Genomic DNA, 19,740 nt, shown 5'->3' with positions numbered 1-19,740 from the left:
TATGGTCAGTGGGCACAAGGATTGAAGGACTGAGCAGGGAGGTAAGAAGATAGCAAGGGGCTGATTGTGGTTAACAGAACATATTTCAGAGCACAGCACATACGAGGGAGGTAAGTAAAATCAATTACAGTCTCTCATTGTTGTCCTGCTTTACATTTGAAAAAAATAAAAAATCCTTGTGGCATTCTGGGAAGTCTGTTGGTAGGTAGGTGATAATTATTCTCACTTCACTTGACTTCCCCTTCAAACCTTAATCCCACCTTCAAAATTAGTCCATTACACGCACAATTTCACACTGAAAAACAACCTAATCAGCCATCTACACGCACACCTACAAATTCCACACATGCTTACACCATTCTTGATTAATTTCCAGCTCAAATTCAAGGAAAAACCTCTGAAAGACTTTTCAGTGTTAAGCCAAAACACCAACAGTAACACTTAGATCAAGTGTCTAAAGAAGAAATACTCAGTGCATCATGGGAGTCCCCCAGCAGCCTATGTCTACTGTAGCATACCTAAGGGAGGATTCAGGGTCACCTGATCCAGCCCTAACTATATGCTTTAGCAAAAAGGGAAGTTTTAAGCCTAATCAAACTGGAAGTTGGTTCCACAGAAGAGGGGCCTGAAAACTGAAGGCTCTGCCTCCCATTCTACTTTTAAATACTCTAGGAACAACAAGTAAGCCTGCAGTGCAAGAGCGAAGTGCTCTAATGGGGAGATATGGTACGATAAGGTCATTAAGTATGGCTGAAAGGACATGTTATATGCCCCTATCTTTAGTTCTCAGGTTCCATACAGACATAGATTGTAGGAAAACCACCAACACCACGGCTGAATCCATGTATTCAAAATGCAGATTGGTTTAAAAGCACAAAGGAAAACAACCTTTGCTTTTAAGGATCTGTTTCACTTTACTACAAAGAAGTTCTTTGCATATCATGACGTATGTTTTCTCTGCAGCAACAAGAACACAAACAGAATTAAGCAGTTGCCGCATATTTCTGAGAGTGGCAGCTACAACTTGTAGATGTGGGTCTGCAAATTGCTGCAAACTGCACCTACAGTCTACCAACGGGACCTTTAGAGTAAAGGAGGAAAAAGCCTTGCATCATGGAGGGCCTACCCTTCACACAGTAGGTGCAAATGCCAGATCATGAATTTCAAACAGACTCCTCGGTTCTGGTATCAGAAATGTATGAAGCCAGGATGCTTCCAGCGCTAACCAGCAGTTCAGAGTACAGACTAAACAAAGCATAAATCCAGCTTTCAGGTTGTTTCATTTCTAACAGCAGAACAAAAGTCTGAGATAATAAGTTAGAACAAAAACTACAATTCATTCAATATTTAGGATTCAACTAATTAACATTTTCATGATTAATTACTCTGCTGATTATTTATTTATGAAGCAACTAATTGTTTCTTTTATAAATTTATGTTTAATATCCAGTTTGCTTGTCACCCTAACTGTGACATTTGTTAAAAAGATGTCAAATCCTGTGTTATAAAACATATTGTTCAGTTAGAAGATCTGAATAGCTGCACATTAATATTCTGTCAATTCAGAGTAAATATTTCATTACTACTAATGCAAATGAGAGCACGATTTGTTGTTAACAAGAGTTGAGCTTTGGCTTTGATTCGTGGATTTTACAATTTGGTTTTTTTGCTTTCACCAGGCTTAAACAAATGACATTAGTGCTAATGATTATTTGATCTGTTTTAAAAGTCAAAGTGAGCGATGGCTGGCATGTTAATTAGCGACCACGACCCATAGCAGCAGAAATATCTTTTCTGGCCTCGCAGGTACCGCCTCTCCTGAATTATAGAGGAAGCTAAATAAAACATTTAATACACTCACCTCTGCATGTCTGCATGTCATCCAGGAAGCTGCGCGTGGGACACCCAGCTGTGCAGACGCTGTGCTGAAGGTGACTCGATTGCGGAAGAAGAGCTTCCTCCGGTTTGAGGCAGCGGAGGCAGTCTGAGGCCAGGGGTCCCACACAAGAACGGCAGGAGGGATGACAGTCTGGGCGCGAGGACAGAGAACATCACAGAGAGGCAGTTACACTCCGGGAACAAGGAAGAGAAGTTGTATTAACAGGACACTTTATTAATGTATTTAGACTCTCACTGTGGCAGGTGTAGTCCTGAGCATACAGTCCCTCCCCACAGGCCTCCACACACTGTCCCTGGTGGAGAAGGAGTGCGCCTGGACACAAGGTGCACTGGGATACCGAGGGACCCCAGCAGGAGGCGCAGGAGCTGTGGCAGGCTGCGGACACAAAGAAAATAAGCATTTAATATAGAAGATCTTTAGTCTGATGCACAGAACTACCCATGGAAGAGGAAGTAAAACTTAGTAAGCTCACTAGAACCTAACGCTTTAATTATTAGGTAAAATGTATGAATTTAAGGGTTTGACCCTTAAACAAAATGGCACAAATTGTGTAGGTTACAGAATTTATTTTAGAAGTTTTCTTCTCTAAATAAAGTGATAAGAAAAAGAGTTTTTAATAGGACTGAAGTCTCGCTTTGGGTTTTACCCGTTGGACAGATGGCCTCACGTTTGACCCTGAATACTTTTGTAAACAGAGGAGCTCATAGTCGACTCAACAATTGCAAGGTGCCAGGTAACATAGCTGCACAACAAGCTCTTAATTGTAGGTATGAGGTGTTTGTACATATATGCTATTATTTGACAAACATGCTGTGCATGATGTCCAAACATCTCCACTTTGTCATTTTCTGTGCTACCTCTCAAATGATGTGAGTAAACACTTACCTCTGCATCTGCTTTGGCTGTCCAGGTAATGCTGAGCTGGACACTGGCTGAGACATTTCCCATGATGCAAGGCAGTCCCTGGTGGGCAGCTCATACATTTGGGGTTGTCGGGAAAACAGGAGGCACAGGACGAATCACAGGCTGTGAAGTGCAGCGTGTAAACGTTTATAGCTTTTTGTTGGCATGACAAAATGCACTGAGGTCAATTGAAAAATGACTGAATTATCTACAAGCAAGAGAAAAGTCTCCTATCTAAACAGTCCTTCAAATACAATCAAAAGTCACTAAGGCAAGACAACAATGAGCCCAACTTTTAATGACAGAAACTGGAAAGCAGATGGATGAAAAGATGAACAAAAGATGTAAAAGGCAACAAATAATCTAAAACAAAATCCAACAATGGATCAAATCTTCACTCTCAGGTACCTGAGGTATCTTAGCATAACACGCACACATGCTGTTCCCTCAGCAGATGGTTTTGCTGCAGCCTACTTGAGGGATGAAAAAAAGAAAATCTTTCCCTTCTAAAGTCCCAGGAAGCCCCGCGGAGGAAAATCGAGGAGTTAAATGCCCTTCAGCTCTCTCAGGATGGTGACATTTTAAACCAGGCCTCAAAGCGCTGGCTAGCAAGTTCAAATGGATTTGACCTTTTTTTAGAAAGTTCCATAGGTTTTTGACATTTTCTGAAAGAGGGCTCCTCACTGAGCGCTTCAAAACTTTCCTGTGAGCAACAGGAGAAGAAAAGCCCACCCCACCATCCCCGCCCCTCTGGACTATTCTTACTCTTCCTCATCTTACCACTCAGAAATAGAAAGCATCCATATTCATATGGGATCTATTTATTCAAGAAGCCTCAGACTCCTCATTAGTGCGAGAGAGAATTGCTAATTATTGTATTTTTTTTTTTTAATTGTTTGTTTGCTACTGCTGACTTATCATTTTGGCACCATGCCAAGTGGATGCTGCAGGAAGCTCCGCGGGGGAGCTAAAAAAGAAACCCAAATAAATCTTCACCTTCAGTTTACTGCTAACAATAAACTTCCCATCGTCTCAGATAGTGTTTACTGTTTACCGCATTCGGCAACGACACTTGGTGTGACACCTGATCCGCCTGTGGGAATATCAGCTTTCACTCCCCAGTGAAGTCGCACAGCAAACACCTCACACAGAAATGTATGGTTTCTTTTCCTCTTTAAACTTTTCTGTACATTTTTATTATTAAATTGAAAAAACAAACAAACTGCAAGTTATTTAAATGTATCTGGCAACTCCAAACTGGGCTGTGCTTCAAACTGGGAGGTGCCAGCTTGGATTCAAACCCAGAACCCTCTAGCCCTGGTTTCCCCAGAATCCATCCTAACAGACTCTTTGTGGTTTTAGGACTAAAATAATAAAAACGATATTATTTTTCCCCCAGATGACAAATTACATTTAAAAGCATAAGTGTTACCTGCAATTTGAAGGGCTTTATGTACAAAGAGTCTAACTGCTGCATTCAAGAGAACAGAAAATGGATTAAAACGGCTCTACAGAAGGACCCAGGTTCAGTGTCTGAGTCATTATTATGAAGAAATACAAAAAAGTTTATATGTTGTTCTCGTGTCTTCACTTCATTTTAGTTCTCCCAAAAGGTTTTTGCTTCATTTCCTTGAAGCTGTCCAAAGAAAATCTTTGAAAAGAGAAAATCACAGACTGTCACAAAATCTGAAGGCTAAAATGAAACTGGCATTATTTAGTACAAAAAGAAAAATAACACTGAATCCATTCACGTTAGTACGGAAGTGTAGAGCTGCCACCCAGGCAAAAGAAAAACGGAGCTATATCACGTTATAACGTGAAAACTTTATTGTTCTAACAATATACTTTTCATATTTGTACAGCATAAAAAGATAATATCATGTTATAACAATATACATAACTATCACAAAATTATCACAAAATCTCGCCATGCATCAATCCAAGCATAAAGTAGAACTTAACTAATTCCGATGAACGAGCGATTTTCTCGAACTCATCCACTTCACTATGTTTTAAGGCAAACATATATGTCATGTTCAAAAAATAAAAGATATGTTATAACGTTAAAACTTTATTTCTCAAACAATATAATTATCACGTTCGTACAAAATAATATTTATATTGTAAGAACGCGAAAGGTTTTTTGTTATAACGTGATAGTTATGTATATTGGAATAACATGATATTATGTTATTCAAACATGAAAAGTATATATTGTTAAAACAATAAAGTTTTCACGCTATAACGTGATTTTGGGTGGCAGTTCTACGCTTCTGTAAACGAGGCCTTTAGGATAAAATCATTGTATTTTAAACACATTGATTCAAACTTAAACATTTTGGCTGGGTTTAAAAACAGAGGGAAGGAAATCAGAGAATGTAACTTCCTGATTTTATAAATAAATAAATATTACAGAATGAGATGGGATATTTTTTTATGGCTCATAGTGCTGTTTATCCATATAGAATGTTTGGTAGCAGTTGGCCGGAAAAGTTAATTCAATATAATAATATATAATATAATAATAATATATTATATATATATATAATAATAATTCTTAATATAATAAGAGTTTTGTGGCCATTTACTGTCATGACATTCGAGGGAAAGCAGACACATCTACAGCCGACTCGCAGCAAACGAAACTAAATGTACACAAATCACTACAAGCCAGAGGTAAACTGATTCCTTAAAGAAGATATTTTTTGGCTTTCTGGATGGTGATGTACTCAAATCATCCCTGCATATATACACCTAATGTTTTGTGTTGGACCTTATTTTAGCTTGGCATCTGTGGAGTTGCACTACTTTTAGTAAAGACGTCAGCAGAAGTGCTATTTCTACTAAACCAGTCAAAACTGAAACTCAGCTAAATGTCTTCAGTGCTGCAGTGTGGATGTGTGTCAGCTTTACCGTGGCAGACGCCTTCTTGACTGTAGAAACCTGTGCCACAGTCAAGGACGCACGCCCCGTCTTTCAGCAAGGCAGCTGGGTCTGAGCACGACACGCACTCCTGCTGACTCGGCCCACGGCACTCCGAGCACGACTCGTGACAGTCTGAAAAATAAGAAAACAGAAAATAGATTCTTTTCTTTCAGTCCTAAAGCACCACGAGGTCTGATTTTTAGCCCGTTTCCTGAAAAGAAACACATACAGTACAGCACAGTAGGTGGAACTAGGTCGAAATGGATAAATGTGATTGTAACGGATAACCTGAATCATGCCAAATGTAGAAGAAACAATCTGAATTATGCAAATCCTGCAAGCACAGTTTGCAAAAGTTCTGCGATATACTGCATGTGATTTGTAGTAAACAGTATAAATAATTCAGAAACACTGATCCTTTACAATAACAGTTTTATTTCCATAATGCAGTTCGTGCATTAACAAAATATTTAAGGTTGTAAAAACAACAAAGAAAACAAGTGAGATAATCAGGGTCGTTCAACAAGTAGCTACAGGATCTAATAAAGCTTGTTTGCGTGTGCGACTGTGTGTGTGTGTCTGTGTGGTCTGCATAGTTGGCATTATCAGTGGTGCTCTATTAGCTGCTGTTAAAAAAAAGCGCTAACAAGCCTCACAACAGTGCCGACAAACACAGAGTGGGAGGCTAAAGGGGCGAGCTGTGTGGGAAGACCATGTAAGAGTTTAACTGTGCGTGTGTGCGTGTGACCGAGGGAGACACACACGTATGCACACACATACGTAAGGGCTGAAAGTACCTTAGAGATGAAATGCGGGAGATGATTGTGCGCCTTTGCATACACCTGCACTTTTATCTCTGTGTGTGTCCCTTTGTGTGTGCCCAAATAGAAGCAGCAAAAAACCCATTTCTGCACTAACTGGTATGATTACCCGTGATTTCCCAGCGGCCCACGGAATGAAGCCAGATGCAGCAAGCGCTACAAAATAAAACTGACAGAAACTAGATAAAAACAAACCTACAAAAAAAGAAAAAAAATATGCAGAAGGAATGTGAAAACTGCACTTTTAGGTTTCCACATTTTAAAAAAATGTGTAACACACAAGTTTCTTCTGGGTCACCTTCACATATGATTCATGAAAATCTGCAATCTTTATATGAAAGCTTTTCATCATCCTCATCATGATCTGGGAAACATTGTAACCTCAGTGTAGTTCAGGTTTTGTCCAACTTTTCCCCAAATTGTGTTCACTTTGCAAAGAATCCCGAATCCTGTGGAAGTACCTCCAAAGTCCATGAATCCTTCCTACAAAGACTGTGGATTTCCCTCTGGGTGCCATCTTTACACTCATACTGATCAACGCGCTCTGATATGGGTGGAAGCCGACGCTGGCTTATAAGATAGTGAATCTGTTAGCTCACCGGTTTCTCTCACCTCATGAAATCCAAAGAAATTTCTTTTATAAGGAAAAAACGTCAGAGTGGTGCAGCGGTTCTGACTGCTGCTCCACAGTATGAAGGTTCTGGGGCCTTTCAGTGTGGTGGTTACATGTTCTCCTTGGGTTCTCTCCAGGCACTTCCTCCAGTCTAAAACATGCATGTCAGATTTGAAGTGAATGGTCTGTCTCTAATAGAGTGGCAACTTATCCTGGGTTCACCCCACTTCTCACTCAGTGACAGCTGAGAAAGTGGTTAACAGAAAGGATGGGGAACCCCAGTAGAATATCCGTATATTAGGAGTTCTTAAAGGAACTCGCAGCGTAATGCACCGGGATCAGAAATACTCTCTAAAGCCTTTTGACTTTTTTAAGTAAAGCTGTGCAGGATCTCATTTTTCCGAGGACTAGATCTCATTTTCTGCCTTTTCTGTTGCCCATCCTCAGCTTGTCAAATGTAAGCACCTAGTTGGATTTCATTTTAAAGCACTCTGAACCTTGGAAATATAGATTAGTCCACTACACCCAATTACAGGACACAGACAGACCAGACCAAGGAGTCACGGTGATATGGAACAAAACTACGGTGAAGCTTATCACAAACATTGAGAATCATCTTTTACCCCACACTACAATGTTTTAGTAAACCCAGCCATATTGTTTTTTAGGCTTCAGCCTAATCAGACACCGAAAGATCAAAAACCCAAGTCTCTCTCTCACACACACACACAATGGGAACAGCACCAATACCACCTGCTACAAGGCTCAGGTAAAGGACCTACACACAGGACAAAGGAGAACAATAAAAAGCAATTTTTGATACTAAGCTGATACACACGGTCCCAACAAAGCCTGACAGAAAAAAGCGAAAACACTAGAAAGTCGGGAGGCTTACAAAAGAATTGAGGCAGGGATGTAGCAGAACACAGTGTGAGGAACACAAGCAACAAATGGACAAAACACACACTAATATAATAGCACTTTACACATGCTTAACAGCTTCATTTATTATTTACTGAATGTCCCTTTGTGAAAGGTCAAAGGTTAAAAGTGAAAGAGTAGATCTTTCTCAACTTAAAAGTTAAAGTTGAGAAATAAACCATGGCTGGGGATTAATGAGGCACAAGAAGTGAGACAAAACTGATCAAGACAAGTGAATATCACGCCGAGGAAAGTGTAATTAATTTAATCAGTGTCACTTTAAACTGCTGATAAAAATCTGAGTGAATTAATGGGAGATGCCAGAAGTTGTGTTATTGCAAAAGTTGTTGGAAAGCAGCGTGAGATAAATCTCTGGCTCCCTCGTGCCTGTTGATACAGATTTCCTCAGGTAACGGCATTCGTATCTTTTAATAACTTTCTCTGCATCCTCCTCTTTATCATCTGAAAGCACATATTCCCCACCAGGATCACTATAAACTTTTTATATTTAATCAAAACATCCCGCGCACGCACACACACATACACAAAATTTTCTATGACGGATACCTTCCATCCAGACTTTATAAAATAAGGAATATTTAATGTAGATTTGATTTGATTTGCCTTAAATACTTCACATTTACTGAATTTATTTTACCCAATTCGCTCGCAGTGTCTCATCTTTTTTTTTTTTTTTTTAATCTTTTCAAATTAAGAATAAAAGTTTTTCTCAGCTGGGTTAAAAGTTCATGGAGAACTTTTGATCATTTCATCATGAGATTAAAATCACTGCAGGCCCATGGGTTAAAGGACCATGCTAGAGTTTGTGTATTGTCAAGCCTGTTTACTATTTCAGGACACACAGGTTTTAACTCGTATCAGGATGAGAGAAAAAATTAAGCTGGGCATATATACAGTACATATGCTGGTCTAAGCATTTCAGAGGTCCAAAAAAGAGACAAAATCCGGCGAGCAGCAGTTCTCTGAGCCTTGCTGATGTCAGAGGTCAGAGGAGAATGGCCAGACCTCTTTGAGCTGATGAGGAGGCTACAGTAACTCAAATAGTCATTCATTACAACCAAGCTCTGCAGAAGAGCACCCCTGAATCCAAAACAACAGCAGCAGAAGACCACACCAGGTGCCGCTGCTGTTACCCAAGAACAGAAACCTGAGGCTACAGCTAGACTGGAAAACACTGCCTGGTCTGATGTGAATCGGATGGCAAACACAGTTTGGCAAACTACCAACCGAGCATCATTTAAACACTACAGCTTTATGTGAAGATACATACAGTGTTCATCTTCTGGTGGCTGCTTCTAGCAGGATATGTCACGTCTCACCATGTTTCCTGAACATGACAGTAACCGAGTGTATTTTTGTCTTTTTATGTTGACATGCAGACACAGTTATCCGATGGAAGCTCCAGCTTCAAAACCTTGAGAACAAGCTGAAGAAAACTCCATTAAATCCCCACCACACTCCCTGGTGGTGGCTGATGCCCTCAGATGTCGGTGCGTTGGTGGTTCTTGGTGTCCAGGGCTTGACGCTCAGGTATGTACCGGCTCACTCCCGGTGGCAGCTTGGCGCGGACTGGCGCCCGTAGCTTGGTCTGGCCCCTTTGGGGGGAGGTGGGTAGGCCCTCGCGTCTCTGGGCCTGGGGCTTGGTCCATTCTGGCACAGCTGGCTGCTGGCAGAGCCCACGGGCACATTACTGCAGCCCCCTCTGGCTTCTGCTCCGTGGCTGCTGGGTGAGCCCTCGTCTGGGGCTCTCCTCAGCTCTTCCCAGGAGGGTGGCACGGTTGCCCCTCCGTTGGTCCTCCTTGGGCTCTCGCACCCTGGGGCCTCTGGACGTCTGGGGCCTGGATCTCCTTTTGAATACAAGCGTGTCCGTCCACACAGGTGTACACGCGGGTGTACAAACACACAAACTACACCTTTCTTGGCTGCTACCTCAAAGCACATTGTGCACTGTCGATCTTGAGTGCTGCACAGTAACATTCAATATTTAGTATCTACTGTTATTTACTGTTAGCTAGATTATTGCGATGGTCTTGTTTTTATTATGTTGCTCTCTTTTTTGCTTGTTTTCTCTTCTGTTTTTTTCATCTCTGATCCGGGTGATTTTTTTAAGTACCTTTTCTCACTGGACCTCTTCCCCTCTGTTTTTCTTTCTCTCCCCCTCTTTCTTTCCTTCTCCCTTTCCTATCCCCCAGTCATGTCTGTCCCATCTGTAACAACTGAAAATAAAATAAAATTAAATAAAGACATAATAATAATAAAGGTCAATCAAATGGACCAATATGGCAAGGCCATGATGATCCACTTGGTAAAGTAAATCCGTTGGGCGTCTTTCTTGGCCTTCAGGCAATAATTCTGATGGCTAAAGAACCAAACGGGACACAAAAAAAAAACCTACATTAAATTTCTTGCTCAACCAATATCTGCAGTCTCCTAATGAACCTGAATGCACCAAAGGGTCAAAATTAAAGACAGATACAGCAAATGTTCTCTGTGATTGATTACCTGTTACAGGCAACGTTTCAAGTCCCGCCAAGTAAATTTCCATATTGCACAGGCATGCATGCAAACTAGCAACTGCCACAAAGGCAGAAAATTAATCCAAACTTTAGTGTTAAGTTTGGATGTATGGACGTCTGTATCATGCAAAACCAAACCTGATTTCCTTTGAGTTACAGTGAGGTTTACCTGAATGAGAAAAGGCCAAATTCAGAGGACATGTAAGGTTACAGGAGAGTAAAGTTTTTGTTCCACCGTGTGTGTGAAGAGTAAAAGCCAAACCTCTGCAGTGACTGACAGACTGACAGGTTCCCATCTGACTTTTAATTTTTTATGCTTCTCAACTCTTCCTATTTCCTTCTACCTCTCAGATTTTGAAGTTGTGTGCCTATTTCTCCCCCTCTCACTCTCATTTCTCTGTCCGAGGCTGCTTCTTGCCTCAGCCCACTGCCCTCTCCACAGATTCACACTGGATTTTTGGCCATCATTCTTTCTCTCTGTGTTCAAGTCTGGGTTTTTTTCTCCCAGCAGCCTTTTTTTTCATTAGTTCACACATACGTTCAATTTTAATGCCCCTCTCTCTGCGTGTGGCTGTTCGTTTCATTGTGCTAAAGGTCCAGAGAGGCTCCATAACAGCCTTAGCCCAAAATAAGATGATACGCTTGTTTCACCTATGCATGACTGATCCTCCGTGGTGAAATGAAATCATTTATAAAAACAATCTTTTGTTGAATTATGGACCATTGCCCATTTCAGCATCAGATACTCTGTAGCTGTTTTCGTGCAGATGAAGCAAAAAGACATTGAGAAGCACTCTGTACATGATGGGATTCTTACATTTATATGACTGGGTCACTTCACACACACGCGCTCATACACGCTGCATCCAAAAATGGTTGGAGCCAACAAGGGGATTACACGTCCTTTACCTTGCCCCTCGCAGGAAAGCAATTTATTTTTCTGTGCCGCCTGGAGCGTAAAGTTATCAGCAAATGTAATCCTAGCAGGCCAGTTGCCAAAAAGCCCCTCTAAAGCCTCCTCTGCATAAACCAGGCGAGGTTGAGATGAATGCACAGTCACACAGTGCACTGGATAATCTTCGCTCTCTGTCCTTCTGGGACGGGTGGGGATGTACAATTACTGTGCTGCTGCTGCCGTGGCTCACACCAACCCCCTCCAAACCTCGAGTGATAAAACGAGATGGCATGAGAGAATCAGCAATTAAGCCAAGCATGGAGAAAGCAGCTTTGGAAAGGAGAGCAAATAATACAAAAAACAGGAGCTTTTATTTAAAAGTCCAGCCTGTTCTCAATTCCAGGGTGTCAAATATTTCCATTTTTGGCAAAGCTGCTCTCACGAATACACACAAGGTGTCCTTTAGAGTCAGTGATACACTGGGTTTATATCGATAATGAGATGGCTCTCAGGTGCAGGTATGCTCTGGAGAGAAGAGGAATGAAGCAAGATGAAAAAACAGGTGAATGAGCTACCTGGGGTATCCGACATAATGAAGCAGAGCATGCAGACGGGGTGGAGTGGGTGGAGACCAGCATCGGGAGTGAAGTTTGACAGAAGGATGGCACCAAGAGTGAAAGGGAAGGTTTTCAAGATGGCAGTGAGACCTGTTGGGTGTGGTTTGGAGACTGTAGCACTAACAAAGACATAGGACGCCAAGCTGAAGGTGGCAGAGCTGAAGATGCTGAGAGTTTCATTGGCATAAAAATGCGCAGCTCAGGCTGAGATGGTTTGGACATGTGCAGGGATACATGAGATGGAGGTAAAGGGAGCAGCCAGAAGAAAATGAAGAGGATTCAAACATAGTCATCCACACTTTTGGAAAATTCTATCGGTATTGTGAAATTCTTTTCCAAGTCTACATGGAAATTTTAATTTTAATGAAGTACCTCGTGGCGTCCATATTTCACTTCTAAGAAGTCATTTTTTTCCAGCTCTTCCAGCTTTTCTCCTGATGGAAGCAAAGGTTCAAATCAGCCCAGCAAGAACACAGGAGGAAAATAAAATCAGGTTTCTCACAATGGCTCCACATGAAAAAGCTTTTAGACCTCTATGTGAAGGTCGTTTTGGACAACAGCAGAAGGGAGGCTGTGAAATTGTAGTATTTCTATAGCCGCCTCACATTCTGACTGCCACATCCACAAAGTCAACTCAAATGCAAAAATTAAATAAGTGGTTAAAAATGCTGTGTGAGTGCTACCAATGAGCGATAGAGTCACGCAGGTACTGAGTCTATGTTTTCAGCTTTCTTGAAATTTCACAAAGCAACATCAGTTAAACCTACTCAGAATGAGATTGGTGCAGAAAATGTCGGAAGATTATGCATAAAAAAACAACAACCAAGTCATGTATTTACAAAAATGTACCAGAATCTATCAGAGTCAGCTTTACTGACCAAGTCCGTGCACACGTAGAAGGAACTGAGCGATTTTTTTTCTTTGCACTAAACAGACAAGACTGACAAAAGCAACATGACACAGACAATAACAGCACATGTAGCATATTTATATTTATATGTGCAATAAAGATTTTGGAATAAATAACGGAATGAATAAAATGCATAAGGGACGTATATCACTGTACACATGTACCACCAAACGAGCACGCTTTGATTCAGCCACAGGTATGGTGGATGGCACTGACACTGTGAGTGTTTTAAGAGTTCACCAGAGTGAGAGCCTGTGGAAAGAAAGTGTAGAGAAGTCTGCTTATTTTGGCGTGCAGGGCTCTGTAGCGCCCACTAGAGGGGAGGAGTAGGAACACGTTGTATCCAGGGTACGATCGGTCTGCAGTGACACTAATCTCAAGAAACCTGTCAGTGTAAGGATGAAAAAAAAGGTCATTTAAATTGGTTTACCAGCATTAAAACTTCGGCAGGGTTATAAAAAAAAGGTTGTTTTCCAAAAAAATTATGAACTATTAAAAAAAACAATCAAAGAAACCACACCAAATTTGACTGAAACTTTTATGTTGCTATAGCGTCACACCAGCATTATTATGTTTATACATTAGATACTTCATATATGAAGTACTTGGTTATTTTTAGGCAATGAAAGCTTGTGTTTACATATGAGGTACTGCCTACATCGACCTTTAAAACTCAGACCTTTAATCATTAATTTGATGATTGACTTTGTGAAATGCTCAGAATTTGAGCACTTAATGCCAAATGAATGGAGTCCGTCTCCTCGATGGTGCTCAGATAGAACTAGCAGCTTTTCTAGTAGGCGCTACATTATCTGGAAATAGTCCAAAAGGCTATTGTACACTTCTGCACAATAAAAGGTGTAAAGCAACACACTGAACTTTTTAAAAATCTTTTACCAATTTGGGATTAACTCTTAAACTTATCCAGACTCTAACTTTAGATGTGACTTTAGAGGCTAATGGGGTTTTGATGCTTTGGAATGAGACCTCCTGTAATTGCATCTGCAGAAGTGCTGTATGTCGTTATGATTTTATCTCCGCGGGGACTTGTAACCCTGTTATCGGCTCCTCTTAAAATTCCTGCTTTATTACACAGTTTTGTTGTACTTGATGAAGAGCCCATTTAGGTTCAAAACAATGCAATAAAGGAGGAATTTAAAGGAGCGCAAAACAGTGTTAAAATCCCGTGGGGAGAAAGAAATCAGGTTTTGTGTACTCTGCACCTGAACAAGATAGATGTGTCTGTTTTTCGGTCTCGGCGTACGTTTCCAAACAAGTGAACATTACAAGTGTGACTGAGTCTCACGGCGCAATTATAGGAAAAAAAGAGGATGAAGAAATGTGTTGCAGGTGTTGTACGATAGCGTCAGCACAAGGCTCCTCACGATTATTTACACCAAAACTTTGAATGCATGCAGATGAAGCTTTCAGTAACTGACTGGAGGTGGGAAAAAAAATCCCCTCAGGGAGGCCTGCTGCGACACACTGAGTCCTGGGTGGTCTCGACTTCCTGCCAAGAAATGTCTCTGGCACCTTCCAGACACCTCACACGCTCATTACTTCTGTCAGCTCCCATCTCCTCTGCCTTTTCTCTCAACCCTTCCTTCTATTTTTCCTCATTAAACAAGTGCTGGTATGAGACTTCAGTCAGCCTAAATCCACCTTAATAGCTTTAATGCAGGCATTCACTGATTTAAAGTCACAATAATTCAGTCCCACTTTCCACTGGTGCTCTTTTGTTCTCCAGAGCAAAACTGTGTGCAGGGGAAAAAACAAGGGGGGGGGGTCTGCTCTGATTAAAGCAAGTTGGAGGTTAAAAGAAATGGCTGAGACACTTGAGAGACTTCGTGTTTGGAAATTCAGCTCTATAGAACACATTATTAAACCTGGATGCATGCAGGGTAAAGACATTAGCAGCTGTGAACTTACCTGCAGCATTAACACACTGTAGACTCTGGATTAATGCACAAGGAACAAATTATACACCTAATGGCAACGACGCAGGACAGAAGCTGCATAAATGCATAAAGTGCAATTTCCACAGAGGGCTTGTCCAATAGCTGCTACTGTATACAGTACATGTGTGGAAGCAGCGTAAAACAAAGCTCCCTGCTGCTGTCTAACCTATTTAAGGATGTTCAACGAGCTTTTGCACTGGGAGGTCTGAAATCCTCCTGACAATATTCATTAAGGTATGAAATCGAGCTGCACAACTGAAGACTGTAATCACATTGTGGTTACTCTCTGCTCACTAACCCACCCCTCTCTATTTCTACCCATCATCCCCAGGAGTCCCCGCAGGTCTCCACCACTCAATAGAGGAGCTCATTTCGGTGCGTATTAGCAATCCCACAGGGTGTTAGCTCACCGAGCCATGGTTTTATTTATTGGCCCAGGACTAGAAATGTTGGGAGACCTTTGAAATAGATACGTCCAGTGACAGTTAATAGGGACACTCATGTATTGCATATAGAGAACGGAGCCTTCCTTCACACAGTAATACCAGTTTATTTGTATTCTTTATGCTGCTGCTGCAGAGGATCGATCTATCTTTCCTGCATAAACTCTTTAAGAATTATAAAAGAAAAATGGACAAAAGCTTTTCTGTTACTAGTTTATTCACAATCTAATTTCGACTTTAAAAGCAATTTAGCAATAAAGCAGCATTAAAAGCTTTAAATCCATTAAAACTCAGGCATTAAAAGCTGGAGTAATTTAGTTTAACAACTCTACAAAGTATCTCCATGCTGGCAAGAAGTCACAAAGTTTATAAGCAAGAAAACACAAACTTACTGTTTTCCAGTCACAGGTTAGAATCTGTATTAATTTTTTTCTGACATTTGTATTAACTGGGCTGAAAAGTTTATTGACCTTTGGAATGACCGTCATTACTCATAATTAACAGCTATACTTTTCACATTTCCCGTCACAGTTTGTTCCATCTAACAACAGCTTCTTCAAATCTACAGAAAGTCATGGATTCCCATTATTTAGATGAGACTGGGAGTAGTAGAGGTGCCCCTACCTATAAATAAATGCATATATCATCTAGCTAGTCACAAGTCTTCTTTAGAAAGACCACGTCTTGATTTTGACAACTTTCAGAATAGTTTAGAAATGCGTGGATGTGGCATAAAAAGCATTTCTAAGATCACAGCAAGACAAACCTACAATTTGAAGGTATTCTGGAGTCCTGTTACTGTTTCTAGGAGGGAGGCCCTTATCAAAAAGGTGAAAAAGAGCACACAAAGAGCAGCAAAACACCTGCAGAAATTGCTTTCCGTCAACAAAGCCCACCTGGGTAAAGCAGTTCAAAGCAGCTCTGTGCATAGCAACACCATCAAACCAACAGCAAACCAGGACAACTTATCCAAATGTACTGCATAAGCATTGTGGAGGTTTCACGAACTGCAACACGAAACATCTGCTTGAAGTTGTTGCTTTAAGAAGAGTTCAGTTAATTTTCCCAACTTGTGGGCGAATACTTTCTCTGCTTCACAGAAATTCTAAAGAGTTCAGAATTTTACGTGTGTAGTTCTTTTTTTTTGTGAAATGAAATTGGTTTGTTTAGTTGTCTCCATGTCACCGTTCAGGTGTTTTCATCTGAAGGTGGGCTGGTTCACCAGGCGGTGATGACACACATTCAGGTTGATGCAGGCCAAACATTTGAAACGTCAAGTCTGGCACAATGAAACTGGGAAACGAACGAGTCCCACTGAGCAAATGTGTAAAGTTGTTTCTTATGCTTCATTTTTGTGCATTTTTTTCCATGCACCATTTGAAATTAACTGAAGACAATATGCAACTAAGAAATGGCTTGGACAGTACAGCCCATTGTGTTTTAATATATATATATGTTTTTTGGCTGTTATTACTATTTTTTTTTTATGTTTGTTAACTGATTGACAGGAGGCAGCATGTGCAGCATAATTCAACACATTCAGCTTTTACTGGGTTGATATTACAATAAAAGTTTAAAGCCTAATTAAGATGCAACGATTTTCAAGTCATTTTACTTCCTAATAATTGTTCATACACAATTCAGTTTTCTTCATGTTCTTTTGATAACTAACAGAAAGGAAAGGAGCGAACACAGGGAGAAATAAAAAAAAATCTATACGAGTAGAAGCACATTTTGTACTTTTATCTAAAGATAGAAAACTTTACAAACTTTTCTATCCAATCCTGCAGGGGAGATTTAGCCAACGTGCAGCACAAGATCAGCAGATATCTAATCAAATGCAGGACCTCTTATGTCTGTACAATATGTGAGTACATTTGGTGCTGCTGTTCCTCCAGACAATGACTTGCACCTCTTTCCAGACCCTTAGCACAACCACAATAACACAACAGCCCCAGAGAGAACTCCCTGCCTCATCAGTCTATGAAATATTCAGACTCAGTTCAGTGGAAAATACTCGCGGACAGTTTATCCCCGGCACCAAAAACACCAACTGCATCCTACTGTTAAACTGCTCGCTATTAGCAGCTGGGGAAATCCATCTTTCTTGGCGTTCACGGGTGGATCCGAGTCAAAGCAACATGCTGCCCAACGCAAGCCAGAAGCCGCTATAGTGCACATGAACTCCTGTGATACTCACAGCGACAGTGTGTCGGGTCGTGCTGATAGGAACCAGGTGGACAGGAAGCCAGGCACTGACTCCTATCGGGGTTCAGCAGGGGCAGCCTGGAGCCGCAGGACTGACAATCCCACCTGCTGGAACAGGTGGCACAGGATGATTGGCAGGCTGCAGGGGAGACAAGGGAGAAAGGGGAACCAGTGGCTGTCAGTCACTTCCAAAATAAATTTTCACTTCACACGTGAGTTGCAAGACTGCTTGTCACATCTTAGTCCTCGCTCCTGTAGTGGAAAGCAAAGGAAAACTGATGTGCAGCTCATCAAAAGTGAACCGAGTAACTCATTAAACCCGGTGAGTGACTTCAATTTCCCTGACAGGCTGGCTGGGGCCTTCTAAGACTATGCAAAAGTACTGTTGAGATATCTATATTAGGCCACGCCATGATTTTCTAAAAATGGTCTTATTAAAGACCTCGAGCTCCTTAATATCTTTAACTTTAGCACTGACAGTTGTTTTATGCAGTGAAGTGTACCTATACCACAAAAAGTTTAACTTTTTGGGATTTCCTTACCTGGATGATTAAGCATGCATTAAGACATCTGTATCTGTGTATCTGTAAGCGGCACAATGAAACAAGAGCAACCAGAAGAAGGGAAACAAAGCAATGTGGAGGTTTCTGTTGTTTTTAATAGGAATTCTTAACATTATAGAATAAAAAGCAGCTAAATCCCTTTGAAACCACCACAGCCACCCACACAGACAGACATAAGCAGAAGAAGAAGAGGAAAAAGAAGAAGAGGAAGTAGAGATATAAAAAGCTAAAGGAAAAAAAGATTCCCAGAAAGATTAAAAGAAGTCTGAGAGGAAGAAGGAAAACGAGTGGGAGAGATAATCTTATCAACAATGTGAGTTCAGACTCACAACTTTATATTCGCCCACATGCACAAAGTAAAACGAAATAAAAGAAGAAGAAACTTAAACAGTGATAACACACAGAAATGACGACTGTGACTGTGTGCAGTGCACCACTGATACAAGCTCAGTGACCACAAATGTGTAACTTAAAGCTAATCCAAATCAGAAATCAATAATATTTATCATCCTGTACTTAAATGTCGTTTTCAGGATTCCAGCAAACAGCCCAAACGTCTGCTTTTAGTGATGACGTTCACGCTTGCTGATGATCACTTAACACATTGATTAGCAGCACCTGGGTGCTACTTACCCTTTTATGGATGGAAACAGTACTGTAGATTTAAAAGCGAGTCCTACCTGCACATACTCGTCCTTCGGCGTAGAAGCCCACTGGACAGACAGACAGGCAGCGGCCAAGATGAAGTAAGGCCTGTGGCTCCCTGCAGCTGTCACAGTGATCAGGCGTTCCCGAGCACGACAGGCAGTCTGTGTGGCACTGGGCTGTAAACACACATTCAGTTCATTTAACTCAGAGATGTGGATTTCAATAATAACTTTGCATTTTTGGTAAAAATCTGGATATTGGATCAATTTTATTCAAGATTCGAGTTTATTCTACAAATCTGGACGAATACTGTTGGTGCACGCAGGAGCACTTGCTACTCCCTCGGTGACACACACATTTTGACATTTAATTTTATGCTAATTATATCTAAAAAATTGCCTGTGCACTGACACTCTGCAAAGGCAGACACATTAAACTATGCAAAACCACACACAGAGACACCCACACACACACACACACACACACACATTATTTATTTTTTACTAAATTCCATCCAGTACATTTGGTTCTACGGTCAGACTGTTAGCAGTGGCACATTTTACTCAGTTAACATGTATCCTGTGGAGAGATTTTGAATACCAGTCTGCTGTCTGCCAGCAACTCCACTGGTGCACTTTGTGATCAAGAGTTAAAGTGCTTTCTCTGCCCACACTGGTTCCCAATTGATCCAGCATTTTCCCAAGTATTTATGAGTGCTAGACTGTTTCATTCATTTGCCAACTAATGGTACTTAAAAGTCAGTCCTCACTGTGTAAGCCACTATGTAAACCTAAATATTAGGAGAAGATCAGAAGAACTAAAAACCTGAATATGCAGATTCTGTAAGTCCAAAACTAAAAACCTGAACAGTAACCCTC

The 19,740-nt window shown here is 41.0% G+C and overlaps 1 protein-coding gene across 1 annotated transcript in view; it reads right to left on the bottom strand.

Annotated features, from left to right (window-relative positions):
• fras1 (Fraser extracellular matrix complex subunit 1) overlaps positions 1 to 19,740 on the bottom strand; it is a 303,563-nt gene that overhangs the window by 148,500 nt on the left and 135,323 nt on the right. Inside the window, exons 12-17 of the mRNA XM_039621075.1 lie at positions 18,895 to 19,038; positions 17,644 to 17,790; positions 5,717 to 5,860; positions 2,786 to 2,926; positions 2,135 to 2,275; positions 1,862 to 2,029 (exon numbers count right to left, since the gene is read on the bottom strand). Of these exons, the coding sequence (XP_039477009.1) occupies positions 1,862 to 2,029; positions 2,135 to 2,275; positions 2,786 to 2,926; positions 5,717 to 5,860; positions 17,644 to 17,790; positions 18,895 to 19,038 (885 nt within the window). The remainder of the gene's footprint in view (positions 1 to 1,861; positions 2,030 to 2,134; positions 2,276 to 2,785; positions 2,927 to 5,716; positions 5,861 to 17,643; positions 17,791 to 18,894; positions 19,039 to 19,740) is intronic.

Source organism: Oreochromis aureus, linkage group 12 (genome assembly GCF_013358895.1).
Source record: "Oreochromis aureus strain Israel breed Guangdong linkage group 12, ZZ_aureus, whole genome shotgun sequence".
NCBI lineage: Eukaryota > Metazoa > Chordata > Actinopteri > Cichliformes > Cichlidae > Oreochromis > Oreochromis aureus.
The sequence above is the reverse complement of the archived record's forward strand: the minus strand, read 5'-3'. Positions and strand labels throughout refer to the sequence as shown.